Source organism: Excalfactoria chinensis, chromosome 28, assembly GCF_039878825.1.
Source record: "Excalfactoria chinensis isolate bCotChi1 chromosome 28, bCotChi1.hap2, whole genome shotgun sequence".
Lineage (NCBI taxonomy): Eukaryota > Metazoa > Chordata > Aves > Galliformes > Phasianidae > Excalfactoria > Excalfactoria chinensis.
In genome coordinates, this window is record NC_092852.1 from 1,334,921 (window position 1) to 1,362,776 (window position 27,856).

Here is a 27,856-nt window from a genome sequence, read left to right on the forward strand (position 1 = left end):
GTGGGTATGGGGTGTCAGGGTCTATGGGTGCTGGGGTTCTGGGATGTAGAGGGATGGGGTGTCAGGGTGCTGGGGTGCTTGGACATATGGTGTATGGGGTGTCAGGGTGGATGGGTGCTGGGATGCTGAGGGCAAGGGGTCAGGGGATGGCATTCTGGAGGATGTAGGTGCTGGGATGCAGGGGGTTGGGTGCTGGGATGATGGGGGGCTGGGGTGGGTGGGCTGCGGGATGTTGGGATGCAGAAGGTTGGGGTGCTGGGATGCAGGATGCTGCAGTTGATGGGCAGCAGGAAGTCGGGGTGCATAGAGTCTGGGATGATGGGCTGCAGGAGGTTGGGATACGTGGGGATGGGGGAGGTCGGGGTGCAGGGGCTCAGAGCGGCCGGTCTCCCCCTCCCCTCCCTCTCTCCCCTCTTTGTGTCTCCCCAACCCCACTCGTTCCCAAACCCTTCTCCTCATCCCCCTCCGCCCCCCGCCCCGCTCCATCCCCCCCCACCCCCACCCCCGCTGCGCCCGAGGGGCCGCTCCGCTCCGCCGCTCCGCTCCGCCCCACAGCGGTGCACGGGGGGCGGTCCGTGGGCGTCGTGGGGGCCGTCCCCATAGCCCCAACCCTCGGCCCCAGCACAGCCCCAGCGCCGGCCCCACAGCCCCCGCCGCCCGCGGGCCGCCCCGCATTGTCCGGGGGCAGCGGCAGGATGGGGGTCCACGCACGGCCGCCCCCCCCCGGGCTGCGTTAAGGCCCGTCGGTATGAGGAGGTGAGTAGGGGGTCCCCGGAGGGGGGGAAGGGGAGGGGGGGGGCACTGAGAGAGGGAGGGGCGGCTCCCGGCCACGCATCCCCGTGCTGGGAACCCTCCCCATCCAGGCCGGAATCTCGGAGGTTTTAGGGTGAAATGAGGCGATTTCGGCTCTTTTGGCACTTCCTTCCGGAAATCAACGGGTTTTTGGGGGTCAAATGAGGCGATTTCGGTTCTGCTGAGTGTAGAGCGATCCCAACCCTACCCTGGGCTCGGGCATCCTCCGAGCCGCGAGCTTTGCCCATTACCAACCCCGCCCCCCCCCCCTTCGAAAGGGATCGGGGGGGACGGGGGTCCCAGCTATCGGGGGGGAGAGGGGGGTCCCAGTTGTGCCCCCGGGGGGGGGTCCGGCCCCATTCCCGGAGCGGAGGGTGTTCCGGCCCCCGAACAATGCGCGATCACGAACGTCAAACAGCCCCGAAGCGCCGCGGTGCGCTCCGCAGTGGGGAACCGCTCCAGAAAGCGCTTCTATGGGGGGTGGGCTTTGGCCGGGGGAGGGGGTGGGAGGGGGGGATGTTTTGAGGTGCGCTAATTCCTCTCGGAGGACAAAAGGCATTTGGGGGGAAAAAGGCAGAAAGAGCGGAACGGAACGGCGATGGGGCGCTGCTGCTGTGGGGTTTATCGCTATGGGGTTCATCGCTGTGGGGTTCATCGCTGTGGGGTTTATTGCTGTGGGGTTTAATGCTGTGGGGTTTAATGCTGTGGGGTTTATCGCTCCCTCCATCGCGATGGTTCTGGGGGCTCCGTGCTCGTCGTCCCATCCCGGAGCACAAAATACGCGTGGCTGAGAAACGGAGCCGGCGTGTTTGTAGGGCACTGAGAGGGAGAAAAGAGCGCAGGGCTGAAATCGGAGCTGCGTGTGGGGATGGGAGCAGAGCGGAGGGCAGGACGGGGTGTGGGGCTGGAGTCGGTTGTGAATTGGGAACTGAATCTGGAACTGAATTCGGAGCTGAATTCGGAGCTGAATTCGGAGCTGAGTGTGGAACTGAATTCAGAAGTGAATGCAGAAGTGAATTTGGAGTTGAATTCAGAACCGAGTGTGGAACTGAATGTAGAAGCAAATCCAAAAGGGATCGTGGAACTGAGTGTGGAACTGAAGGCAGAACCAAACTCAGAACTGGGTTTGGAACCGAGCGCGGAACCGAATGTGGAGCGGAATTCAGAACTGGGCTTGGAACTGAGTGCAGAGGTGAAGGTGGGGCTGAACTCAGAACCCAGTTTGGAACTGAATTCAGTGTCGAACCAAGTCCAGGGCTGAGTGTGGAGCTGAGTGCAGAACCGATCCGATCAGAACCGAGCTGAGCTGTGGGGCTGGGGGTGATGCTGGGGGTGATGATGGGGTGATGCTGGGGGTGATGCTGGGGTGATGCTGGGGGTGATGATGGGGTGATGATGGGGGTGATGCTGGGGGTGATGATGGGGTGATGCTGGGGTGATGCTGGGGGTGATGATGGGGTGATGCTGGGGTGATGCTGGGGGTGATGATGGGGTGATGCTGGGGTGATGCTGGGGGTGGCAGCGCTGCCGTTGTTATCAAGCCCAACGTTTGGTTTCGGTCCCTGCAGCAGAACTGTGTTGACATTTCTCTCTTTGGGGGATAATGAATGGCACGAACTGCATTGTGCTCCTCGGATCTGAGGGAACGTAAACACGGCAGCCTGGATTCATCGGCGCTCCTCCAGCTCCATCGTTACGGCAGCTCTCTCCTTCAAAGTTTATTATGGGGTCGGAAACAGTGTCCCCGTTCATTCGTGGCGGGGTATTTTATGGCTGACAGCTGTGGGATCGTGACGCCGTTTATCCACGGAGGGGTTCTGAGGGCTCAGGGTGGGCTTTTGGCACAGAGAGGCAAGAGATTCCCCCCCCCCCCCCCCTTTGCCTTTTCCAAGCCCTTTTCTGCAGGGAAGGCTTTGGGCAGAGCCTTTGTTCTCCCACGGAGCCCCCGCCGCATTCTTCCCTTTTGCCATTATCATTTTGGTTAAACAGAAAGGCGAGTTGTGTACCATATGGATCATGTTAACAATTGCTTATCTGGAAGCGGTGTTTTCTCCTCCCTCCCTCCCTTCCCCCCCCCTTTCTCTCCCTCCCGACATCGGGGCTCAAACAGCATCCCCAGGGCCGCGCTCCCATAGCATAAAGGGGAGTTAATTCTTCAATTAAGGGAAAGCTCCAAAGTGGGACAAGGAAAATTCATTGCAGTGAGGGGAGCAGCAGGAATTTGTGGCCATGGGTGCATGCAGTGAGTGGCCAAAGCTCTACCTGTGTTGTTTGTGGATCATTAGAGCTGATGTGGAGATGCTTTCAGTGTTTGATTCAAATGGAGGGGCCACAATTCCACCCCAGGCTGCTCCCAGCTCCGTATCCTATCCCAGCATCCAATCCATTGGGTTTGGGGTCTGAAAGCGTGGAGTCTGCACCCCACATCCATCCATTGCTGTGGGGGTTCAGTGGCCGCACTGCTGGGTGCCCAGATCTTGTGCTGAGGGTTTAACCTTGTGCAGAGCAGCAGCTGCGGGGTCACCTCCTCCTCTGATGGCAAAGTAAACTGAGAGGGCTTGAGGAGCTCTGGCAGCACCGCAGCGTGGGATCCGCATCCATCATAAAGGGGTCCCTGTGCCAGGAGCGTGGATTTTTCTGCCAACAGCCCAACATGCTCCTTCCCTTCCCTTCCCTTCCCTTCCCTTCCCTTCCCTTCCCTTCCCTTCCCTTCCCTTCCCTTCCCTTCCCTTCCCTTCCCTTCCCTTCCCTTCCCTTCCCTTCCCTTCCCTTCCCTTCCCTTCCCTTCCCTTCCCTTCCCTTCCCTTCCCTTCCCTTCCCTTCCCTTCCCTTCCCTTCCCTTCCCTTCCCTTCCCTTCCCTTCCCTTCCTTCCTTCTTCCCTTCCTTCCCTCCTTCCTTCCCTCCTGTTCTGTCGTTCCCTTTTGCTGCTCAGGGATGGGAATGCCCCCACGGTGCCGGATTTACCGGAGGATTCCTACAGGGAATTTCTCGGAGCTGACGTTAATGCATCTGGAGAAGCGATGGTGACCTCTGCGCCACGCTGACCTTTTGCATTTATGCCATTGTAAACACTTTTCAGCTGTAGGTTTTGAGCTCTGGTGATTCCATGGCTCTGAGCGGAGCCTTTGTCATCCCTTGCCTTGGCCCAATGTGTGGCTTCGTGCGGCTTTCAGCTCTGCTGTCACCCCCAGGCTCCAAAACACTCATTGCCACCACTTGGGTTCGTACCACCGGGACCAAACCGGGCTTTGTCAGCATCAAATGGGAACATTCCCATTGCTGGATGGGAGAATTGCCATTGGAGGATGGGGAAATCCCCATTGGGGGCTGAGAGAGTTCCCGTTGGTGGGTGGGAAGATCCCTATTGGTGGATGGGAGAGTTCCCATTGGCGGATGGGGGAATCCCTATTGGTGGGTGGGAAGATCCCCCATTGGTGGTTGAAAGGATTCCCATTGATGGGTGATAAAATCCCCGTTGGTGGTTGAGAAAATCCCCATTGCTGGATGGGAAATTCTCATTGCCGGATGGGAGAATCCCCTTTGCTGGATGAGAAAATCCCCATTGCAAACTCCCTCTCCCAGCCCCGTGCCCTGTCATCAGCTGCAGTTAATGCTGGTTAAATTGTACAGATCACCAGCACCGCCGTTCCCGCAGCAGCGCATGCCTGGGGTCTCTTATCAGCAACCCCTGATCTTTATGGGGGCCCTCATAAACCCAGCCAAGGCCTTTCTGCCTCCAGCAGGGAGCGGGGCAGGGGTTGCATTGCGTGGCTTTCCTCCCTTCTCCTGAGTGCAGATGATGGGAAGGATGGGCAGATGCGTGTGATTACAGCGGTGCTCTCACTGCTTGTATTGCAGATGCACCCCTCACTCCATGCCCTGCTTGCCCCATTTTCAGTGCCATCTGCAGACAGCGACGTCTTCAGGCTGTTTTCCTTCCAAAGATCCACTTCGTTTTCTTCCCCAACCCCAAGGAAGTGAAAACGAACATTGAGACAATTTGCACTTTAACCCACACTGAATAAGGCTGAATTATAGCAGAATAAGTGCCCCTTCCTCCTGCCTTGACCAAACCCATCGGAGGAGGCCATCCCCCAACAAAGAATTTGCTGTGTAAATAGAGGAGAGGTGCAGCAGCACGGAGCTCATGGCCACAGGGACCCCACAGCCCATTCCCCATCCTTTTCCTGGTGGCTCTCAGCTGCTCGATGTCATTAATCTCCCTCCGCGTTCCCAAAGCGACGGCATCAGCTGTAGGCTGGCATTGTCTGCAGAAGTGAGGGGATGTTCCCAGCAGTGGGGTTGTACTCTGCTCCTTGTCCCATAGGGTCTGTGTGTGGCAATGCTGTTTGCCTAAGGAAGAATGTGTTTGGGGCAGGAGGGGATGGAACTGAATGGGCTTGGAGGTCCCTTCCAACCCATTGCATTGTTCCATGATCTCTAAGGTCCCTTCCAACCCAAACTGTGGTTCTGAGGTCTCTTCCAACTCAACCATTCAATGGTTCTGTGGTCCTTAAGGACCCTTCCAACCCATTGTATGGTTCCATGATCTTCAAGGTCCCTTCCAACACAACCATCCCATGGTTCTGCCACCTTAAAGGACCCTTTCAACCCAAACCATGGTTCTATGACCCCAATGTCCCTTCCGATCCATCCATTCTATAGTTCTGTCATCCTAAGAACCCTTCCAACCCAACCATTCTATGGTTCCGTGATCTTTAAGGTCCCTTCCAACCCAACCAATCTACGTTTCCATTCCAGCATGCCTTCACTATGGGGAGAGCTCACCAAGCCACCACCATTGTGTTCTACATCCCAATGCCTCCCAGAGGGGGGAAGTTATGTAATTAACAGCAGTGGCAGCAGAATGGTGTAATTAAATGGTGATGGGCTGCAATCCTGTGCCATTATACAGGTTTGGGAGGCACCGTGTCCCCAATGTCACTGGTGGGCTGGATATGTCACCGTGTGTCACCTATCCCACCCCTTCCCCATGACAGCTCTCAACTCCTGGGGGTCACCCCATTGGCCGTGCTCTCCAGGTATACACCACAGAAATAAGGCAGTTATGGATCTGACCTTGGGCTGTTCGCATCCTCGTGGCACAAAGTGATTACTTTTTAATGAGTGGCTGCTGAAAAGGGAGGAAAATGAATTATTTCTGCCTTAGGATTATCTCTCGGAGATGGGCCCGGTGCTGCACGATCAATGTGCACTTGGAGGCTGCACAGGGGCAGCACAGCTCAGGGCTGCTCCCCATTTCATCAATGCTTTCACTTTGTGAGTGGGGTGAAGCCTTTCCATGGTGTACCAGGACCTGAAGAAGCAACTTTTGGCCTTGTAGGTCTATGCTATGGGTCTGCCGTCCTCAGAATCTCCCTTTTTTAGAGGCAAATCTTGACTTGTTGGGGGTGAATTTCCAACTTTTTGGGGCCAACACTCAGAGTGGTGGGGGGTGGATTCCAAACTGGTTGGCATTTTACCTTCTGGCTTCGAGCAGCGCTGCACCATCCTGTCCTAAGCAGCAGAGATGTTCCAACCTGGCTGTAATAACTGCATGAGGAGTGCAGGAGGTGGGAGCTGCAGGGATGTGTGGGTCCCCAAAGCCAACATCCATCCATCCCTGCAAGCAGAGGGGAAGATGCAGCCTATAGGGCAACGCTGTCAGCAAAGAAAGAATCCCCAAAGAAGGGGGAACTGCTGGAAAATCCATTAGTGAATGGAGTGCAGGAGGGACTTTGGCTTTTCATGCTGCTGCTGTTGGGCGGCGTTGAAGAAAGAATCGGGGAGTCAAAAGGCTTGAGAAAACAAAAGGCACCGAGGGAGAGAGGCCTCCACACCACGCCGTGCCTTGGGGTGGGTGTGGGATGGGCTCTGCCTTCCCCCAGGGTGCACAGCAGGGATGGATTGGTGTAAAAGAAGTGGGAGATTTTTGCTCCATTTCCCCCCTCGGAGCGTGCAGCCCAGGGAGGGCAGCCAGGCAGAAAATCCAACCGCGTTGCTAAAGGTGCTGGTCAGGGCAGGGAAGGCTATCCAGAATTAGAGTTAATTAAGATTGATTCGTTCCGTGGAGGATAGGAGCTGGAGCGTTACAGCTACCGCTGCGCCAGGCTTCGCTGCACGCGGCAAATTATCTCCGTGCTGCAGCTTCCTCTGCAGCCCCCCCGGCCCTATGGCAGCACACAGAGCAGAGGGGGAGTAGGGGGGAATAAGGGGGGCTGCTGGTGTTGCTTTGCCCCCGAGGGAGGCTGCTGTTGGAGCTACAGCATGGAAAGCACCCGGATAAGGGAGGGCCGTGACTGGGGGTCTTCCAAGCCCCCACAGCATGCAGGGCTGTTTGTTGCTTGTGGGGTAATGAAATAGAGCTGTGATGATTTCTTCTTGCAAAGGGAAGAGAGCGGAACTGCTGCCAACCTTCTGGGGTTCATGCACGTGTCCTGCAGGTGGTTTGGGTGCACATCAAACCGCGGGTGCAACAGCAGGGCTTGTGCAGTGGGATGGGTTGGACGTGGGGATCTTGAAGGTCCTTTCCAAACAGGATCCCGTGGTTCTGTGGTTGTGGAGCAGCAGAGCAGAGGGTGGCACCAAGATGCCTTCAGTCCGTTCCCCTACATCTCCCTGTAGAGGTCCATGGGCAGAAGCAAAGCCCACACCTCGCTATGGAGTGGAGCACGGGGCTGTGTTGTGGCACGCTCCTTGTTGTGCAGATTGCATGCAAATCGGGTCCATTTCACCTCTTCTGGGACAGCCTCTGCTTGGGGAAATGGTTCTGCTGATCAGAAATGGACTTTGCTTTTCCTCCCCATTGGAATCCTCAGGAAATGGGATGGGTCCAATGCACTGCATCCAAGTCCGGCTCTGGAGAGCTCACATGGCATCAAGGGAAGAGATTTTGGTGGCAGCCTTTGGTCCTGGGAGCAGCAACTTGTGGGCCACATCCTGTGGGAAGGGAGCCCTTACCCAAAGTGGACAACAGTTACCTCAATGAAGCTTCTACCTGCTCCCTTCCTGCTGGGAGCTGCCCTTCAAGGTGGGCTCTTGCTTGGAGGTCGCAGCCAAAACCTCAACCCAGCCAACGTGCGACAGAACTGAGGGGGCAGGAGAGCATCCGCAGGGTGAGAAGTGATGGCAGAGGAAACATCAGGAAGAATCGGGGCTGAAGTGCCCCTATGGCAGAGTGGGGATGGATTCACACTGCAGCCCATCCCAGCAGCAAGCACCCCATGGGCCAGAACCGTGTGATGAAATGAGCCAGTAATTCCCACTTCCATTTAGATCCTTACTGCCCCTCCTTCTCCCATCCATCTTAAGATGCTGAAACACGGAGCATAAACACCTTAAACCCACCATTGGCACCAGAGACCCCCACCCATTGGCACCCATTATCACAGAGACCCCCACCCACATCCTGTGATCCTGGGGATTCCTCCAACCCCCAGCACTGCCCCTCCAGATGGAGGATGATGGTCAGCTGTTGCCGGGCCGAGCGGACATGTATTAATTTTTCATTCCCTGGACGGGTCCTGGAGCTGCACAGATGGGCTGTGGCCCATTGCCCTCTGCATTGCATCCTGATGTCCAGCTGCTCTGGGTGTGATATATGGTTGGGCAGGGCAAATGGCTGAGCCCCAAGCTCCCATGCGATTGCTGATCCTTGTTGGGTGGGGATGGGGCACATGGGGGCTGCCCACCCTCCTTTTACCACACCTGTGTTGGCTATTGCTGTGGTCACTGTTCAGTCCTTCTCTTTGTTGGAGGGCAGCTGCAAACGGGTTTGGGTTCGCCGTGCAACCCAAGCTGGTGCCTTGGTGGTCAGCTTCCTAAAGCTCCAAAGCTGTGCTGGAGGCCTGTGGTGTCCCCATGGGTCTGTGGTGTCCCTATGGGTCACTGGTGTCCCTATGGGCCCATGGTGTTTCTATGGATCCATGGTGTCCCTATGTGTCTGTGGTGTCCCTAAGGGTCTGTGGTGTCCCCATGGGTCCATGGTGTCCCTATGGATATGTGGATTCCCTGTGGGTCTGTGGTGTTCCTATGGGTCCGTGGCATCCCTACAGGTCACTGAGGCCCCTGTGGATCCATGGGGTTCCTATGGGAGGAGTGGGAGAGGGAAGTGTCTCCATGTCTCCACCACGAGCAGACAGAGCTCATGGCTGAGCCACACCACAGGGCTTTGGTGCTCCTCTCTCTGCTCTGACGAGAAGCAAAATAGCTGTGCAAGAAACACAGAAGATGGGAGCTGGAGGAGCATTGCCAAGGCCAACATCCATCCATCTCTGCAAGCTGAGGGGAGATGCGGCCTCTGGAATGCTGTGTTAGCAAAGCAAGAAGCCCCAAAGAAGGAACATCTGGAGGATCCATCAGTGAACAGAGTGCTGCAGAGACCTTGATTCTTCGTGTCACTCTGTGGCCCCAGATCCAGGGGGGTCCCTTCTGATTCCTGGAGGTGACCCGGCCAGAACATCACTGTGATCTATAGCAGCGCTGCAAAAACACTTCAGCACTCCACCACAGCCCCCAGCTCCAAGTGTGCCTGAGTCAGCCATAATTCTCCTTTATTGCCAGGGTTTGACTTGCCGTAACACCAACGGTGCTGCTGTGAGCCAGGGGTGAGCTGGGCCACGATGAGCTTTGCACTGCAGAAGCCAAAAAGATCATCAGGAAATGCCTCATTTACAAGAAACAACCCAACCCTCCCACCCCCCCCCAACCCTCCCATGCCCTGCAGAGCCCCGTGCTGCTCAGTCTCCAGTGAAGCACCTCACCTCCTGCAGTGGCAAAGCACTGAAGCGTGGCTGCAAAGCACTGAAGCACAATGCAAGACCTGGGGCAAACCCTATTGCAAGCAGCAAAGCTGTTGATGCAATAACTGCACCCGTGTTGTAAGGGCACGCAACAGGGCCTTGCCTGGATCGAGCTGAGGGTGCTGAGAGCAAAATCCTGCTGGGAAAAGCCATCTGTGTGATGTAAAGAGATCGGTGTGAGCAGTGCTTGTAAGACTATGGGAAACGTTAGGGGCTGGGCTGAGAGATGGGACCCCCAGCAGCTGAGTGTGCTTGCTCTGGGGCCAACGGAGGGATGATGGGGCTACGTGGAGTCCTGAAAAAGCAGAAATCCTCCCCCTTTAAAAGGGGCCCTCAGCAAGATGACAGCAATGCGAGCAAAATGAGTGGCTCATTGGATTGCTTCTGCTGCACGTGTTCCCTCCCTGCTCTGGTTGGCGGCTGCAAAGCAAAGGGGAAACTGAGGCACAGCCAGCATTTGCAGGGCTGCTCGCCTGGGTTTAAACGCCAACTTCGGGCACATCGTTGGCTCAGTGCTACACATGGAAACCTTCACCCTCTGCATCCATAAGAACCCCATCCCAAAGGAGAGAGCTGAATCTCTGCCACCATCAGCACCCGCCGCTGCGCACCCTTCACCCGCGTGGGTTTTGTTGCACAAGGAGCAGCAACGCGTGCACACACAGCCCTGCCATGCACACACACACACACACACACACACACATGAGTTTGATACCCACAGCAACACGAGGTCCCCCCAAGAGGGGTCGTTTTGAAGGGGGGGGGAGAGGGAAGTGCACCCCAACGCTGTGCCATCGGGACACCCCCGGCGTTGCGCCCTGGTTGCGCGCATGAAGAAGGGCCCCGAACAAAAGCCCACTTCAGAGTGGCTGCTGAATAGATTAACAAGATTTCCATAATTAGGGCGAGAGGGAACAATAGGATTCTCCCCTGCCCAGCCCCCCCCCCTACCCGCCTTTGTCTTGCGCTGTGGATAATGGGGCAGCAGCGAGGGTGGGAACCGGCCGTGCCATTTGGTCACTGGACAGTAATTTTCTCACACTGCCAAGGGGAGCATTGAAACATCTGTCCCCGCTCCGAGCGCTCATTCACGTCACATCGCGGCCCCCTGACAACTTCTCCCCCCCCCCCCCCACCTCCCCTCCTCCGGCTTTGCGACTCATTGCATGGCTTTGCTTTCCCTTTCCCAGCTTGTTTTTGCAGTTGGGTTTTGCAGCCCTATCCGCAAGCGCTGATGCACGGTGAGCATTTCGTGCCGCGTGGATCCGGGATGGAGCTGTAGGATCATGTAGGATCACATCCGAGCCGACCCCGGGGCTGCAAAGCAAATGCTGCATTTTCTTTAAGCGCGGATCTTTTAGGCTTTGGGTGCTGGCGTCCATCTATGCTAAAGGGAGAAAAGCAAGTTGCATTTCCCTGCTTGGCACTAACAACACTGAGCGGGCTCTGAGCATCCATAGGAAGCATTTTGAGGCCCAAACCTGCCTTTGTTTTTTTGGCAGCTTAGGAACCATTTGGATCCTGATCCAGAAAGCACATCCCTGTTTGGTGCCACAGCACTGAGCAAGGATGGAAACTCGGGGTCCTTCAGCTCCCCCCCCAGTGAAAATGCACCTCTGCATAACATCTCCCTCCTCAGCAAAGCCTCATTTCTCCCTTCCACAGCTCCTCAGTGCCCTCTGCTCCCCTCAGCCCTTACCACCCTATTCTACCTAAGCTGTGCTACTACAGCAGGAGCAAAGCTTTGCTGGGAAGCTCCCTCTTTGTGCTCAATGGAAAGGCCCTTTCCTGCAGGCCGGCTCTGGCGAGCGTTGATCTATCAGTAGCACTTTAATAATGGTGAGTAAATGCAGGGTGGGGGGGGATGGCGGATAAAGCCACGCAAAGCTGCCATTTAAATCCTCTTGTGGAAGTTTGATATCCAAAGTGGAAGTACAAATGCCATATAAGTCAATTAAAGCATTAAGTAATCTAATTGTGCCGCGGTCACAAAGTGGCTTAAAGGCTGAATGGGGCGCGAGAGCCCTCCTGCTCCCACTGCAGCTTTGTGTGGGTCTGGGAAGGCGGGGGGGAGCTGCTGGGGGGCTCAGCACTGCAGATAACAATGGGGCTGGGGGCTGCCCTGGCTCTTCTGCCTTTTCTTACCCTAGAGATGTCAGCAGGGATGTGCACCACCACGAGGGGTTGAGCAGAGGGGTGCAGGCTGAGGTGGGACAGTACTTCCATGTGTGTGCAGTGCAAGACCTCAACCCCACAGCTTTGGGAACTGGGGAGATGCACAGCTCCCAGCCAGGCTTTGTTCCCTGGGCAGGAGCGTGTGGGATTCATGGGGTTGCACAGGGCTGCTCCATTCCCCATTGCATCCTCCCCATTGCATTACTGCAGAGTTGTCTGTGCTTAATCCCAGCTCTCTCATTGCTAAGAATTCACCAAATGCTATTAAGGCGCCAGGAGCAATTAATACGGGTGCCCTGCACACAGCCAGGAGATGGACTCAGTGATCCTATGGGTCCCTTCCAGCCCAGGATATTCAACAATTCAGTGACAATACACCAAAACTACTCATATGTCTTTGCAATGCAATGCACAGCAATGACAGCAGAGCAGCAAAGCCCTAGGCTGCAGCAAGCGAGGACTTGCTCAAATACAACAGCCAGGGGCACAGAAACAAAGGAAAGCAGCTGCTTACCTTCAGAAGATCTCAAATCCACGGGGATCTCCAAAAAGATACACTCACTTCCACTGCCAGCCCTTAAATGAGGTCTGGGAAGGGGTGGATCTTGGCTCCAGCCCTTCCATCACTCAGGTACACTGCTTGCACCTGAGCTCCCCCATGATGCAAAAGGGGGGATTTTTGACTGTAAGTGTGTAATTTAGGACACAGAGGATGGAAGTAGATGATCCTGAAGGCCCTTTCCAATCCAAGCCTTTCTGTTACTCTGTAGTTCCACAGTTCTGTGTGATTGGGATTAGGTGCAACACGGCCCAGGTGAACAGGGTGGTTTGGTGTGTTCTGAGCAGTGCAGGAAGGCACTTGTCCCAGTTTTGGTGGTCTCACGCTGCTTAGATGTGGAACATGGGGATATGGTCTAGCGGAGATGGCTTGATGGGTTAGACTTTGATCACCCTGGAGGTCTTTGATACCCTTTAATGACACCACGATTCCTGTGACCCGTAGGTCTGTCGAAGATGCACTGGTCACCAGAGCATGCCCAGTCCCTGAACCAGTGGCCAGAGCAGCACCTCGACGTCTCCTCCACCACCTCCTCACCAGCCCACAAGTCCGACCTCTACCCCAGCACCCGACAGCGCTTCAACTACGCCTGGGCCAACGACGACATCTCAGCACTCACCGCCTCCAACCTCCTCAAGAGGTACGCCGAGAAGTACTCGGGGGTGTTGGATGCGCCCTACGAGCGCCCGGCGCTGAGCGGCTATGGGGACGGTGCCTTTGGGCCCATTAATGGGCAAAAAGGGGACGGTGAGCCCTGGCCTGTGCCTCACAGCTCCGACGGCGCCTACCCACTGACACCCATCCACGATGGCCTCCCCGGTGCCAAGGCCGTGGTGCCGCCCGCCGTGCCGGCCGGTAGCGCTCCTCTGGGGCTTGCTGGCTCCCCGGTGGTGTCGGCCAACCTCGCTGATCCCATCTATGCTGGGAATTCATGTGGAGGAGCAGCCGGCTCCGGCGGGCTGGGCTCATCTCAGGAGTACCCTGGGGGCTACGGCAGCACCTACTTGCCCTCTGGCTACTGCGGCCAGCCCAGCACAGCACTTGCCCCTCCGCACCCACCCACCCTGCACAGCTCTGGGCTCCTGCAGCCCACACACCCCTCATCCGCCCTGGTGCCGGGCTATGGTTCCTCTGGCCCCGTCTACAACTACACCTCAGGCAGCTACGCCACACAGCCGGGCTATGGGGCCATCCACCCGCCCCATCCCTCTGCCTCCTATCTGCCCTCAGGCATCGCAGCACCCACCCCATTGCCAGCCCCTGGGCCCAACACTCGCCCATCTGTAGTGCCAGCCTATGGCTACCAAGCCGCCGGGTTGGCTTCGTTGGCTGTGCCACCCTTGGGCACCGAGGCGACGGGCGCCTTGAAGAGGAAAGCTTTTGATATCTCAGGTGGGGAGGATGAAGCAGAGGGCAGATATCGGAAATACAGCTACGAGCAGCCAAAGTCCCCCTACCCCATGTCGGACAATGGTGAATGCCGAGGCAATGGCTTCCCCAGCGCCAGCAAGCGGCCAGCAGGCAGTGCTGAGGAGCACAGCAGTAAATATGGTGGGCAGGCGATGAAGAGCGTGGTCTCACCACCCTATGGAGCTGGGGAGGCCCCGCTGCGACCCACAGAGTCCTTTGAGAAATTCAGCCCTCCCCTTGCCAATGGGGAGCGGGTGGCCGAACCAGGACACCCCTTCCCATTGAGGCTGCCACCCAAAGCGCCTGTCTTCAGCAGCCAACCAGTGGAGGAGCAACCCAAAAACGTTGACCCACTGGTCTTGGAGTTGGTGAACACCAAGATTGTGGAGCATGGGCCGCCCGTGCAGTGGACGGACATCGCCGGGCAGGTCTCCATCAAAGCAGCCATTGAGGAGGAGCTGGTGTGGCCCATCCTGCGGCCCGGTGCCTACACTGGGGCGAGCAGGCTGCCCCGAACCATCCTTCTGTTTGGGCCACATGGCACTGGGAAGACCCTCCTGAGCCGCTGCATCTCTACCCAGCTGGGCTCCACGCTGCTGAAGCTCAGTGCCACTGCCCTGCTCACCACCTGGAAAGCCGAAGCCGAGAAGATCCTCCAGACCATTTTCTTTGTGGCCAAGTGCCGGCAGCCCTCGGTGGTGCTCATCACGGAGGTGGAATCCTTGCTGGTGGCCCAGGATGGTGGCCAGGCTGGAAACCTCAAGTCGCAGCTCCTTTCCTACCTGGACAACGTAGCTACCTCGGCCGAGCAGAACGTGGTCATCATAGGGACCACCTCAAGGCCCGGCAGCATGGATGAAGCTTCCCACCGGCGCTTTGCCAAGCGCTTCTACATCTCCCCACCAGACAGCATTGCTCGGCGGCAGATCCTCCACCATGCCTTGGCTCAGCAAAGCTCCTGCCTGAGCGAGAGGGAGATGGCATCCTTGGTACAGCACACTGAGAGCTTCTCGGGCAGCGAGCTGATCCAGCTCTGCCAGCACGCCGGGGCCACCACGCTGCATGGCTTGCCGGGCCAGATCCAACCCACCTCCTATAAGGACTTTGAGAAGGCCTTTTGCAAGGTCCGCCCCGCCACCTCACAGAAGGAGCTGGACTTGTTTGCTGAGTGGGATAAGATGTACGGGTCCAGGCACTGACCGGGAAGACCCGGCGACAACCAATGTACCTCTTTCTTAGGGTTTCTGATAGGACTGGGCTTTTTTGGTCCTTTGTTTTTCTGAAGCAGTCGCTCGTTGAACTCAGGATAACCTATTTATTGTTCACCCGCCTCTCCTTGCAGCCGTTTCCAGACCAGTGGTCGTAGAACCGTAGGATCATAGAACCATAAAATTGGTTGAGTTGGAAGAGAACCTGAAGGGTCATCCAGTGCAACTCCCATGCAGCGAGCATCCACAACCTGGTCATAGAACCATAGAATTGATTGAGTTGGAAGGGAACCTTAAGGGTCACCCACTCCAAGTCTTGTGCAAGGGACATCCAGATCTCAGCCATAGAACCAGAGAATAGTTGAGTTGGAAGGAACCCTCAAAGTTCATCCAGTGCAACTCCCATGCCATGAACACCCACATCTCCATCATAGAACCATGGAATTGGTTGAGTTGGAAGCAACCCCTAAGGGTCATCCAGCACAACCCCCATGTAATGAACATTCACATCTCAATCACAGAACCACAGAATCAGTTGAGTTGGGAGAGAACCTTAAGGCTCATCCACTCCAATCTTGTGCAGTGGACATCCGCAGCCCGATGGCATTGCTCAGATGCGATGAGCAGAGCTGAAAACAAGCCACAATTAAAGCTTTCTATGGATCCATGCACAAACCCCTGTCCCTGTGTGCAGAGGGTTTCCATCTTCTCACTTCTTCCCAAGCAAAACATTGACCACAGCCATGGAGGAAGCGGCGCAAGGAGGGGGAGGCGGGGGGATCACAGAACCCAGGGCTTTGGAGTGAAATGCTGTAGATTGTTTAATATGCTAGACTTCGTTTTTATTTTTGTAAGGTATGTAGGGGTGTTTTTTTGTTGTTGTTGCTGTTGTTGGTTGTGTTTTGTTGTTTGGTTTGGGTTTTTTTGTGTTTTTGTTTTTGTTTTCTTTTTTAACTACTCAGGAAATGAATTACCTCAGAGTTAAAGAAAAAAGAACAAAAAAAAAGGAAAAAAAAAAAAGAAAAAAAAAAGATTTTTTTTTCTTCCAAAACTCTTTTAATCTTCTCAAAAATAAGCAAAAAAAAAAAAAGAGATTTTAAGGTTTTGCAGAGGTTTTGCCTCGTGCGTTTGCTTCCCAAACAAACAAAAAAAGAGAGAGAAAAGAAAAAAAAAAGGGTGATAGAAATCGAAACCCCACGAAACCGGAGCAAAAACTTGAAGCTGTTACCAAGGTGAAAGTTGAATGTATTTCGGGTGCTTCTCACGTTTGCTGTGCCCTCCTTCTGGTGGCAGTCTGGCTTTGTTTCCCTTCCCGTCGCCCTCATGGCGTTGGGTGGAGGTCGTTGTAGGGCCTTGACTTTGGAGCTGTCCCCAGCACCACTTTTTGGCTCAGTCTTTCTCCCTTATTGGCACCCCACCTGGTTGGGTTGTCATGTTTTGCTTTTGTTTCGTTTCGTTTTTCTGCTTTTTTTAAAAAAAAAAGAAAAAGAAAAAAAGAACAGGAATAATAATTTTTATTATTATTATTATTATTATTTTTAGTGCTATGTACTGTGTTTGGGAGTCGGTCTCCCCCCGAATCTCAGGGTCTGCGCACGCAGAGCAGGAGAAGAGCATTGTGGGCATGGGGTGCTCCCACCCCCGCAGTGCTCAGGATGCCAAAGGAGCCAATTTTTGGGGGGGTTTTCCCCCAATTTTTCTCATTTTCCCATTGAAGTGTGCACGGGAGCGCGTGCACGAAGGGCATTAATGGGGACGCACCTCTGCCTCCTCCCCATCTCTTTCAAAAGGTGGTACTGGGTTCCTGAAGACTTGTTTTTTGTTGTTGTTGCTGTTAGTTTTGTTTTGTTTTGTTTTGTTTTGTTTTAATTATTATTATTAATTATCATTATTTGACTTTGTACACTCTCTGTAACCATTTCTACCTCATTTTGCAACGTATTGTACATGAAAATATTTAATTCATGTCTTATTGATGTCTGAAAATGAGAAATGCTTTTGAGCTGTAATGGTCTACCTCAAGAAATGCTGTATTTTAAAAAGAAAAGTATTACACAGTATTAAAGAGATTACACGAAACCTCTCCGGAAGAGCCCATGGTTTTGGCACCAGCTTTTGCCCAATCCTGTCATTTTCAGCCCCGAACTTGGGGGAGTATGAGTGGTTGGGAGTGCAGAGGGAGATAAGGGGACATTGTGGGGGACAGAGGGATATGGGGAGCACTGCAAGAGGGGAAAACATAACAGTGAAGGGCAGTGGGTGGGGGTCCAGATGTGCCCCATCCCTTGTTGGGGGTGGATTGGGGGGTCCAAGTGTGCCCTGTCCCATTCTTAGGAGAAAGATGGGGGCTGTTTTAGGGGCTGTTGGGAGACCAGATGAGCCTTGCCCCCATTACTGGGGCTATCTGGGGGGTTCAAGTGTGCCCCAATCACCTGCAAGGGGTGCTTTGGGAGAGTCCAGGATTGCCCCATCCCATTAATAGGGGACAGGTCGGGGGAGGGGACATGCCCCTTAATAGAGGCAATTGGAGCTTAGCTCTGCTCATCCCTTCCATAGGGGCAGTTTGGGTCCAGCTGTACCCATTTGTCATTTGAAGGGGGTCCAGGTGTTCCGTATCCCCCCATTAGAGGCATTTGGGGGGAGGGAGGGGGTGATCGTTGCAAATGCAAAGGTATGAGTGGAAAAAGTGATCTCGTTAAGGCTTTGTGAGAGCTGCAATCTTTAGGGAAATCTCTTCTAAGGGGCACCAGGGTCTCTGCCCCACTCTGGAGCGCAGCGGAGAGCGGAGCTGCAGCAACGGGATGGGAATGGCGTGAGCCGAAGGGAGGCGGCTGTTGGCCGGAGCTGCAATGCCACCTCGTGGTTAAGGCGGATGGACGGACGGACGGACAGACGTCCTGGAGGGACGGGAGGGTGGATGGACAGACGGATGGATGGATGAGATTTGAAAGGATGGATGGATGGATGGATGGATGGATGGATGGATGGATGGATGGATGGATGGATGAGAGATGAGTGAAGGGATGGATGGACACATGGATGGATGAGATTTGAGTCGATAGATGGATGGATGGGCAGACAGACAGACAGACGGATGGACAGACACTGCTAGAGGTGGTGAAGGTGCCCTGAGGCACTTTGCAGGCAGTGTGAGGTTCTTGGCCCAAGAACGCCCCAAGTTGGATCCATAACATCATTTGCATCCAACTTCTGGCTCCAGGCAGAACAGCCAAAAATCGAACTCAGTGTCTGAGAGCATTGACCAAATGGTTCTCAAACAGCTGTTTCTGATGCTGCTCTGTTGGGAACTGAGCTCCCATCCAGGCTGTTTCCGTGCTGAATTTGGGGGAGAGGTGGGTCTGGGGCTGAGCTGAGAGCAGGAGATGCTCAGCACTGGGAAGGAACTGAGGCACATCCCTGGAACTTGCCACTCTGTGATGTCAGTTGGGGACACAGCCATAGCAATGGGTGCTGGAGCCATGCTGGCACCTGTGGGGCTCGTCCTGCTCTTGGTGGCAGTGGGTGGACATTGTAAGGACACAGTGGCAGCCAACGTTGGCCGTCACACCATGGCCCGCATCGCTGCGCTGCTGTCCCCATCCGAGTGCCGCCAGCTTCAAGAGCAGCTGATGGGACCCAACAAGGACAAGAGGGGACCAGAGCAGAGCCCAGAGGACAGCATTCATCCCCGCATCCCACGCCACCGCCCTGGCTGCTCAGAGGCTCTACGGAGGTGGCTAGAAACGGAGGGAGAGGTGACATCGTGGGACCAACTGGTCCGCAGCCTCCGTCGGATCGGGCGCCCCGACATCGCCCGGGAGCTGGGGAAAAACCTGAACCAGGACCGAAGCCTGGAGCTGCGTAGGAATGTGGAGGAGTACGGCCGAAGCGTGCAGCACCTCACCTCCTCATTGCTGCTGCAGGGCGAGCAGCACGGCACGGCACGGAGCAGGAGGGGTGCAGGGGATCTGGGGGATCTGCACTTTGAGAGGCGGCCACCCCCTCCTTACACCCGCAGCCTCCTGGGCTGGGTGGGCCCTGTGATTTCAGGTATCCTCGGGGGGTTCATCGCCTCCGTCCTTGTTGCTGTGATCACTGCGTTCTCCTGCCACTGGGCTCTGGACTCGGCCACCTTCTGAAGTGGGGGCAGGACTGAACTGGAGCATCACCATCAGGTGCTGGTGGGAAAACGTACCAATAAATAGTTGTGGAGCAGAGCCAGAGGGCGGCCCTGTGTGTTGTCCTTGGCTTGGGTTGCCTTGAGCTTCCAAAGGTGGATGTCCAATGGGCATCCCCTGTGAGCTGTCACTGGCTGTTGGAATGTCCTTGGGTAGGGACGGAGCCAGGCTAAGCTCCCTTGGCCACATCACTGCTGAGTCCTTGGAGCTCTCCATTGGATGGGGTTAACAAGGCCTTGGTTGGGTCTCCAAGTCCCCAGTGTGGTTTCCCAGCCTCCAATAGGGTCACCGAAGCCTTGGTTGGGTTTCTGAATCGCCACAGGTTTCTCCAAGCCTTGGCTGGGTCTCTGACCCTCTGAGTGGGGGTCTCCAAGCACTGCATGGGTTCTCTGAGCACTTCTCTCCCTTCGCTTCCCCTCAGTGGGGATTCTCTGCCACAACCTTTGCCATGATGCTCTCAGGGTGACTGGGAAGGAGATGGGGAAATTGTTCCCTTCCCATGTGGGAAGTTCCCTGCAGTAATGAAAAGTCTTTCGCTCCGGATCCGATTCCACCATCTGCACTGCTGTCATTAGAACTGAAACCTCCACTTTGCATCAAGAAACAGACTGCACCGATCCACCCGAATGGAAAACGTTAGAGAAGAAAACAAAGGCCGAGTTGCACCGACATTGCCTTTAAAAGACGAGCGGAGCAGTTAAACCACAGAATGCTTTTCTAAATGAAATTGTATCTCCTTCCCTTCAGAGACTGCTGCTTCCTGGAGCAGCAGCACTGCGGGTTCCTGGCACAGCGCTGCTCCTCTCAGGGCTGCTCCTTCCAGGAAGGGAAGGTCAGAGCTGCGTGGCCGCCCTGCTGTTCCCGGATGCTGCTTTGCCATCTGCTGCGCTGCGGCATGTCGGCCACTGCCAGCCCCAAGCAAAGGGCAGCAGCAGCGTTAACTCTGGAGCGGAATGAGGGCTGTCTCTGTGGTGCTGCTCAGGGGAAGGGGAATAGCATTGCTTTTGGTGGTGAATGCTCTCTGTTAGTGTGAGGGGAACAGAACGACAGGGCACCCAGCAGAAGGAGTTAAAATCAGATGGACAGAGCTCTTTATTGCAAATTCCAAAGTAAAAAGATGTACAGTACAAAGGAACTCAATGTTCAGACACGGAGCGCCCGTCCCACTGCTCTCCCTGGAGGCATTCCTCTTCCCTCCCACCCCAGCCAGTTTCCATCCTCCTCCTTTTCTTTGTGTAAAACAGCAGAGAATAAAACCTGGAGGTGATGGGGGGAGAAACAGTGTTCAGACCGAACTGGGAGCAGAGTGAAGGCACCAACCTTAACCAAACAGAGACCTGCAAATATTAGATACTCCTATCTGATGAATAATTTGGACCAAAACTCCACTAGGAGCACTGATTATTACAAGGCCCTTTGCCTTGCAACAACTCCAGGTTACATCCTAACCCCAGGAGAAGCAAAGTACAGAGCTTGTGTGCATCTCAAACCTCATTCCCCTCAGGGGCCAGGCAGCGATGCCATGCAGCAGAACCTCAAGGGGATTCTACAACCCTATGGCCCTGTGCCATGCGTGGGTTCAGTCCTCGTTGCCCCTTCGTTACTGATGTGGGATCTGAGCTCCTGGAGCGGGCAGGGAGCAAAGAGGTGGTCCTTTAGGAAGTGCCCAATGGATGGGAGACGGGCAACCATCCTTGGTTGGGTGTCTCTTGCTCTGGAGGTGTTCAGCCACATTGATGCTGCACAACCAAGGGCAGGGAGTGCTGGGAACGTGGGCAGGTGATGCCCCGTGACCACCGAGCCCATCCCCAGGGATGACCCCTATGTGGCATAAGACAGAGCTCCCATCAGGAGAGGACAGACCTTTGTAACCCCATCATCTCACTGCGGTCATCGTGTTAACATGGAACCAAACCAAAGCAGACCTTGGAGGAAGGATGGAGAGAACAACCAGGCAAATAACTGGGACACCGAGACAACCCGACCTTGTACAGTGAAAAGGGTAACATTTATTTTATTGTCTTTTGGCTTATAGTAACGTAATCCTTAATCATGTTGGGTAAGATCATTATGAGCCACCATGCAATTTCTAATACACTAATCTTCACTATTGATCTTTTACAGCTTTAACAATTTTTTTTTTCTTTTTTTCTTTTTTTCTTTTTTTTTTTTTTTTGCGGCGGAAAATTAAATAATCCAAACTCGGGTGTGGCCTCTAACATCATGGTTTTATTTTAATTTCTCTTTTTCTTGTTGTTGTTCAACATCGGCTTCTATACCGTTAAAAAAAGGTGAACAGGAAAAGTGAGTAAGCAGCTTAGATTGGTATTTCCTTTTTTTGCCCTTCCCCTCTGCTCTTTTACACAGTAACGAATGAACCGAAAAGGGAGGACTTGGACACGGGGGGAGGGAAAAGAGCTACTTGCTGTAGTCTTGGTTTTTTGGCTACGTCCTTTCCATTGACAACAACACCCTCAGCTTTGTTCCCATAACCCTGAATCTGGAATATAAATCCCGTGTACTCCTTTGACTTCAGACACCGACATCCTTCATGCTTTTGGACCTAAGTTTCCCCTCTGCCCTTGGCTTCACCCAGTGAAGACATCCAGAAACGCAGATCCATTGGCTGCAGTGGCTGATGGCACCGTCTGCCCCAAGCAGGAAACGAAGAGGTTGAGAATGTACCAAAAAAACCCCAAACCATCCGTTCAGCCAAAGAACAGTGGAAGAAACCCTTCGTTCCTGTTCCCTTGCCACCAACAAACGCCACCACCGACCTCTCACATTTATTACGGATCTAATGCTTTAAAAAAATAAATATATACACAGAGTTTGGAGGGGTTTCCCTTCGAAGGAATTGAGTAGCTGAATGGGATTGCCAGCATGAACGCTAATAATGCACCAAGCTTCACCTGCAAGTCAATAGCCCAGCTTAAGAACAATTATGAAGTTTAGCCAAATCTTGCATAGAAGTGGTCGACTTATTGCACATTGGAACCCGAAAATATATACTTTTGCTGTTGCAAAGACCATTTGCAATAAAGCTTTTTTTGTTGTTTAAATCTATTTTTTTGGGGGGTGGGGTGGGGTGGGGTTTTTTGTTTTTTCTTTCTTTGGGGGACATTTCCTGGCTATCTAAAGTCTAAGGAAAACAGAAAGATATTAAAAAAATAAAAATAAACATGGACAATGGCATAAGCCAGAAGCCATTCTATTATTTTTGTAGATCTTTGTATTTACAAAAAGGCATGCTGATAAAATAAAATGGTATATTACAGTATTTATAATATTCTCTTAAAAAGTTCAACCACACTTTTTTCAGCTATTTTTTATTTATTTATTTTTCTCTTGTGCTGTTTACAACATAGCCTGTACATATGTATGTTTTCTCTGTTTTATTATACATCATATCCTAGGAGCAACTGGGGCAAAGAGCTGATGGGGTAGAAAAGGTTCCTCGCCGTGTTCCTGGGGCAGCAGAATGGCTCCACGGCCATCGCGGTGGGCACGGTGCTGGGCACCCTGCGTGGGCCATGAGATGATGCCCAACCTCTGTCCTCCTGCTACCGCCAGGTCCTGGTTCTCCCACTCTTTGGGGTCCCCCTTGGTTTGGCCCTCATCCATCACCGCCCTTCCTACCCTGGAAGAAAAGCCATCCTGGCCCTGAAGAATGAACCTCCACTGAGCGGTGGTTGGGTGCCGAGGACGCTGCGGTCATTAGGGAAAAGAAAAAGAAACGTTGGGACTTCTCCTCTGTGGCATTGGTTGCTGCTGCAGCGAGAAGACTAGGCAAGAGGTAGCTCTGATTCCTACCCACCCTGCAGGGCCGTTCGAGTTCACCACTCGATGGAAGTGGAAGAAATGGGAAGGAGGTGAAGGCACCTGGCGCCCGGCTCTCCCCCTGCACCCCCGGGCTGGTGCTTTCCCACTGACCATGGGCATGCGCTGCCTTTTGTTTGAAACAAAATGGGGAAAAAAAAAAACAACAACTAAACAATAAAGACAAATCCAGAACAACCAACCGACAACAGAATAATCACAAGAAAAACCCACTATGGCTACGGAAGCAAGAAAACCAAACTGTGCTGCGCCAACACGCAGTGCTGATGGAGGAGCAGAAGGGGTTGGGAGCTCCCAGCCATCCCCTCCACCCAACGGCCATGGCACAGCTGAGCGACATCCCCTTCCCCAGCCCTACTGGGGGGCTGCGTGCTGCCAGCTCCCCCCTATCTCAGCACTTATCCCTACATTATAAAACAAAACAAGTGTGTCTACGCTGCAGGATGGAGCCAGAGTCGTAATTAACGCTAACGACAGCTATTGCAGGATACAAATCAACGTGCTGACCGGTATTCGAGCCCTAGATTTTGGTTTTACAGTGACAAGAGTAGAACAAGCCATTCCCAGTTCCTAACGTCTCCCCCCTTAGACTGGGTCCAGAGCAGCATCGAGTTCTGTTACGGTGTGCAAAAAAGATGGCTGGATGGAAAAGAAAGACACGTTGTCAAACATACACACACGGATTTCATCTGCTTGTTTCATTTCTTTTTTTTGTTCGTCTGTTTGGTTTGTTTCCTACTGGCAGGTCTATGAAAGATGGCTGAAAACGGGTCAGTACCGGTGAAGGGCACAATTATTGTTAATCTCCCAATACAGTGTACGGTAAGTCAGTGGAGTGCCTCGAATTTATGGCTTAACACACTGCTGTGGACAGATTATTGAGTGTCTTGTGGTTTAATGGTTCCTCATGCATGGTTCCTGGTCACGGCATGCCATCATGCAAATCGTTTCTATGCATTGAACGAGCACTTTTATTTTTGGGGGGCTCAGCCTGAGCTGGTTCCAGGCTGAAGGTTCCCGATTACCCCATCTCCCAAACCAAGTAAAGCCCATGTAGAAAGTAGAATGCAGATAATAAATATCAAATAAACTTATGACAATTAATCAAATGGCATGGGCTAAATGGGTGGTTTGTTTCTGTTTTTTTTTTTTTTTTGTCATTTCGCTTGTTTTTGCTTTTTTTTTCCTTTTTTTTTTGTAATTTTTGCTTTGTTTCGCTGCTTAACTAAATGCAGATCTACTTTTGCATGAACAAAACCCCTTAACGTCGTGACTTCTGGGTTTTCTTTCAACAATAACCAACAAAATGGGAAAATAAAATCCATTTTTTTGGCTGCTTTGGAAAAATATATGAATCCCAGCAGCGGGTTTTATTTCTGTGTGTGTGTTTGTGTGTCTGTGTGTGTTTTATTTTGCTTGTTTGTCCTAAGTTGCATTGACTGATGTGGAACATGCAGTATCCACCTGCCCGAACAATAGAAAATCCATATTTTTTTCCTTTTTTTTTTTTTTAAATCCCCCCTGTTTTGATTTAAATGTTTGTTCACAGGGGTCCTTCAAACAGGCGGAAGGTCACTGCTTTAAGATGCAACGCTGTCACACAGGAAAGCAGACTATGTTTGGTATAAGATCTTCAGGTTAAGTGTCTCCACAGCTGTTCTGTATGGATATATTTCACCAAGTTTGTAAACAATCTTTATTATTTTATTTTCTTCTCCGCTTGCAAATATAGATATGTATATTTTTTCTCCTAGGTTTGTCCAATCCCAGCGTTCTGTCTGTCTCAACACTTGGATTCCCTGACCTCTTTTTGCCTTTTTGCCCTTTCCCTTCTTCCCTCCTCCGCCCGCTGCTGCTTCTCCTTCTCGGGTTTGGTGACGCTGTCGTAGGACGGCAGCGATGCGGTGGAGGGCGTCCCTTCCTTCTTCTCCCTGTTTGCTCCTCCGTTCTCCATTTTGGTGGGGAGGGGTCTTCGGCTGATGAACCCCCGCCTCGCCAACCGTGACCTGTAAGCCCTCTGCAACACCACGGCTGAGACCTCCTCCTGCTTGCGCCGCAGCGTGGTGGTGATGGGCTCGTAAGACACTTTGGAAGGGTTGGAAGCCACAAACCTTTCCTCCATCTGTTGTCTCAGTATATCCAGCTCTCCGCTGTCCCCCAGGACGCGTTTGGTGAAGGCAAACAGGATGTCTAAACAGTGGATCCTATCTCCACTTACCATAGGGAGGTCCATGGCGATGAGTTCGATGGTGTTGGGCTTTGGGACGCGCAGAGGATGTTCCAAAGCATCAGCAAAGTCTGCCAGCTTGCTGTACTCTATGAACTGCGTGGCGTCAGGGTCGAACTTCTCCCAGATCTCGTAAAAGGTCTCGAAGTCGTCCTCGCTCAGCGGGTCCGCGCTCTCCTCCGTTGCCACGCTGAAGTTCTCCAGGATGATGGCGATGTACATGTTGACCACAATCAGGAAGGAGATGATGATGTAGCTCACAAAGAAAAATATTCCCACCGAGGGGTTCCCGCAATCCCCCTTAAAGCCGCTCCCGGGATGCTCCTTGTCCAGGTCACAGTCTGGAGGCCGGTTTAGGATGGGCAGCAAGAGGCCATCCCAGCCGGCTGACGTCGTGATCTGGAACAAGCAGATCATGCTGTTGCCAAAGGTCTCAAAGTTGAACATGTCATCAATGCCAGCCTCGTGCTTGACATAGGCGAAGTTGGACATGCCGAAGATGGAGAAGATGAACATGACCAGGAACAGCAAGAGGCCAATGTTGAACAAGGCAGGCAAAGACATCATTAAGGCAAAAAGCAAGGTGCGGATCCCTTTGGCTCCTTTGATCAAACGCAGGATACGTCCAATACGAGCCAGGCGGATGACTCGGAAGAGAGTGGGGGACACAAAATACTTCTCGATGATTTCAGCCAGAAACATTCCTGAAGAAGAAGAAAAGGATTGGGTTTTGTCAGCATGTTTGAGCCAGCCAGGTTTAAACAACCCATAAATCGCATTTGTATAACTCGTTTTTGTGAAGTTACAAGCATCTCATAGATGAGCCACTAAAAACAAAAAGCTTCTTGGAGGAAACTGCTCAATTCGATATTCAACCAAACAGAAAGCAAGAGTGCAAATCACATGCTGATGTAGGAAGTACTGCAATGCTGTTTTCAGTGGTTGGTAAGCATTATTACATTCCAAGGAGGTGAGTAAAAAGTCTGCTTTTAAAGATAAGGAGAGTGATTGTTGAGTGTTTTACTCCACGCAACTGGAAACGAATGCCAGGACAGAGGGAGGAAGGCAGGTAAGTGGGGCCTTTGAGCTGCCAAACTGCCACGGGTGAAAAGAGAAGCCAGAAGTCTGGGTACCTACAGCTTCTCTTTGAATGCACCTTCTCTGCAAACACCAAGAAAGAAAAATGGGTGTTGCACTCACCCACAATGGACAGAATCACAACCACAAAGTCAAAGATGTTCCAGCCAATGGTGAAGTAGTAGTGCCGCAAGGCAAACATCTTCAGCACGCACTCGCAGGTGAAGAAGATGACGAACACCAGGTTGATCCAGTAGAGGATGTCCTCCATCTGCTTGCTCTGCGTGTCCGTCTCCACCATCATGGTCACCATGTTGAGGCAGATGAGCATCATGATGACAATGTCAAATGCTTGCTGGGTGACAAAGTCAAAGACAGCTCCCTGAATGCGGTTCTGTGCAACAGGAGAGAGGCCGTGAGCCAAACATGTTGGAACAAAAGTCTCCTTCAGAAGCCCGTTCTGCATTTTTTCCCTTTCTAATGTACTCACCAAAGGTCGGGGAATTGGCTTTTGAGGCTTCTTGGAGCCCAGTTTTTTCATGGCATTGTAGTATTTCTTCTGTTCTTCTGTCATGAAAATGTCTTGACCTCCAAAGTAAAGGGGCAAAAGGAAAACTGGTTACAATCAGTTCGAGCACCAGAAGGGAAAGGAAGAACACAGCAGCAAGTCATGAGGATAGCTGCCATATGGCAAGTTGGTGGCAGCTATTTCAGACAGCAATAACTTACATTAATACCCAAGATGTACCAATTTTCCCTTAAAGAAAATGGATTTTTTTTTTTTCCTATAGAGCTTTATTGTGTTCTACCCTTCCTCATCCCCTCAGTCTCACTTGTGATAAACAGGCAGCAGAGGTGTCAGAGCTCTTACTAAAACTGATGCTATTTAGCAAGCGCTCCATGCACGCAAATCCCTAGCTGTACTTCCAAGGAAGAAAAGCAGAGAGAGATACTGAACATGACAGTGGTGAGGAAGACATCTTACTTCAAGCCTGTCTGCTTCAGACAAGGAAAAGCAAATGAAAAACCAAACACATGCAAATTCATGCAAGGGAGAAGCTCCATCTAGGCAGAGTTCTTATATAAAGCTTTGGGTTGCCTCAGTTTGACAGTGGTTCTGCAGCTCTCAGCTCTAAGAGGGGTGGAACTGTGCTGGGGATGGAGCTTCTCGGCCTCAAGATGCAGAAAAACCCCATTGGCATAGAGAGCCAACGTTCCTCAAATGGGTGTTCACTTACAAGAGCAAACAGTGAGCACTTATCTTTTTCTTTTGTTGATTGAAGTTGTCAATGATGACACCAATGAACAAGTTCAGAGTGAAAAAGGAGCCGAAGATGATGAAGATAACAAAATATATGTACATGTAGATGTTGTCCTCGTACTTGGGTTGCTCTTCTTGCTGAATGGGAGATGAGAAGAGAAGGAAATGACATTTCAAAGACATCTTACCCATGGAGTCAAAATGAGACCTTTTTTCTGTGTGTTTTTAGGCAATCAGGAGTTTCCCTGCCCCTAATACAGCAACCAAACAAATGCTCTTTGGGGGATTTGCTTCAGCATCTTTTAACTTCAACACAGTTAACACCAG

General features: G+C 52.8%; 3 protein-coding genes across 6 annotated transcripts in view; 2 read left to right on the plus strand and 1 right to left on the minus strand.

Moving 5' to 3' along the window:
- Positions 1-621: 621 nt before the first annotated feature.
- FIGNL2 (fidgetin like 2) lies at positions 622-15,929 on the plus strand. The gene is made up of 2 exons (XM_072358033.1): positions 622-756; positions 12,773-15,929. The coding sequence occupies exon 2, from the start codon at positions 12,784-12,786 to the stop codon at positions 14,935-14,937; it is 2,154 nt and encodes a 717-aa protein (XP_072214134.1). The 5' UTR covers positions 622-756; positions 12,773-12,783; the 3' UTR covers positions 14,938-15,929.
- A 2,481-nt stretch (positions 15,930-18,410) lies between these two features.
- On the plus strand, positions 18,411-19,085 carry TMDD1 (transmembrane and death domain 1). The gene has a single exon (XM_072357902.1). The coding sequence runs from the start codon at positions 18,411-18,413 to the stop codon at positions 19,083-19,085; it is 675 nt and encodes a 224-aa protein (XP_072214003.1).
- A 1,102-nt stretch (positions 19,086-20,187) lies between these two features.
- SCN8A (sodium voltage-gated channel alpha subunit 8) overlaps positions 20,188-27,856 on the minus strand; it is a 50,257-nt gene continuing 42,588 nt past the window's right edge. For all 4 annotated transcript variants that reach the window (XM_072358134.1, XM_072358135.1, XM_072358133.1 and 1 more), the window contains 4 exons: positions 27,530-27,667; positions 26,759-26,863; positions 26,392-26,662; positions 20,188-25,895 (listed from right to left, as the gene is read on the minus strand). In XM_072358134.1, coding sequence (XP_072214235.1) covers positions 24,748-25,895; positions 26,392-26,662; positions 26,759-26,863; positions 27,530-27,667 — 1,662 coding nt within the window. In that variant the 3' untranslated portion in view covers positions 20,188-24,747. The remainder of the gene's footprint in view (positions 25,896-26,391; positions 26,663-26,758; positions 26,864-27,529; positions 27,668-27,856) is intronic.

Excerpts from the sequence above, each read along its gene's own strand:
- FIGNL2 (XM_072358033.1), top strand. The coding sequence starts at position 12,784 with ATGCACTGGTCACCAGAGCATGCCCAGTCCCTGAACCAGTGGCCAGAG.
- TMDD1 (XM_072357902.1), top strand. The coding sequence starts at position 18,411 with ATGGGTGCTGGAGCCATGCTGGCACCTGTGGGGCTCGTCCTGCTCTTG.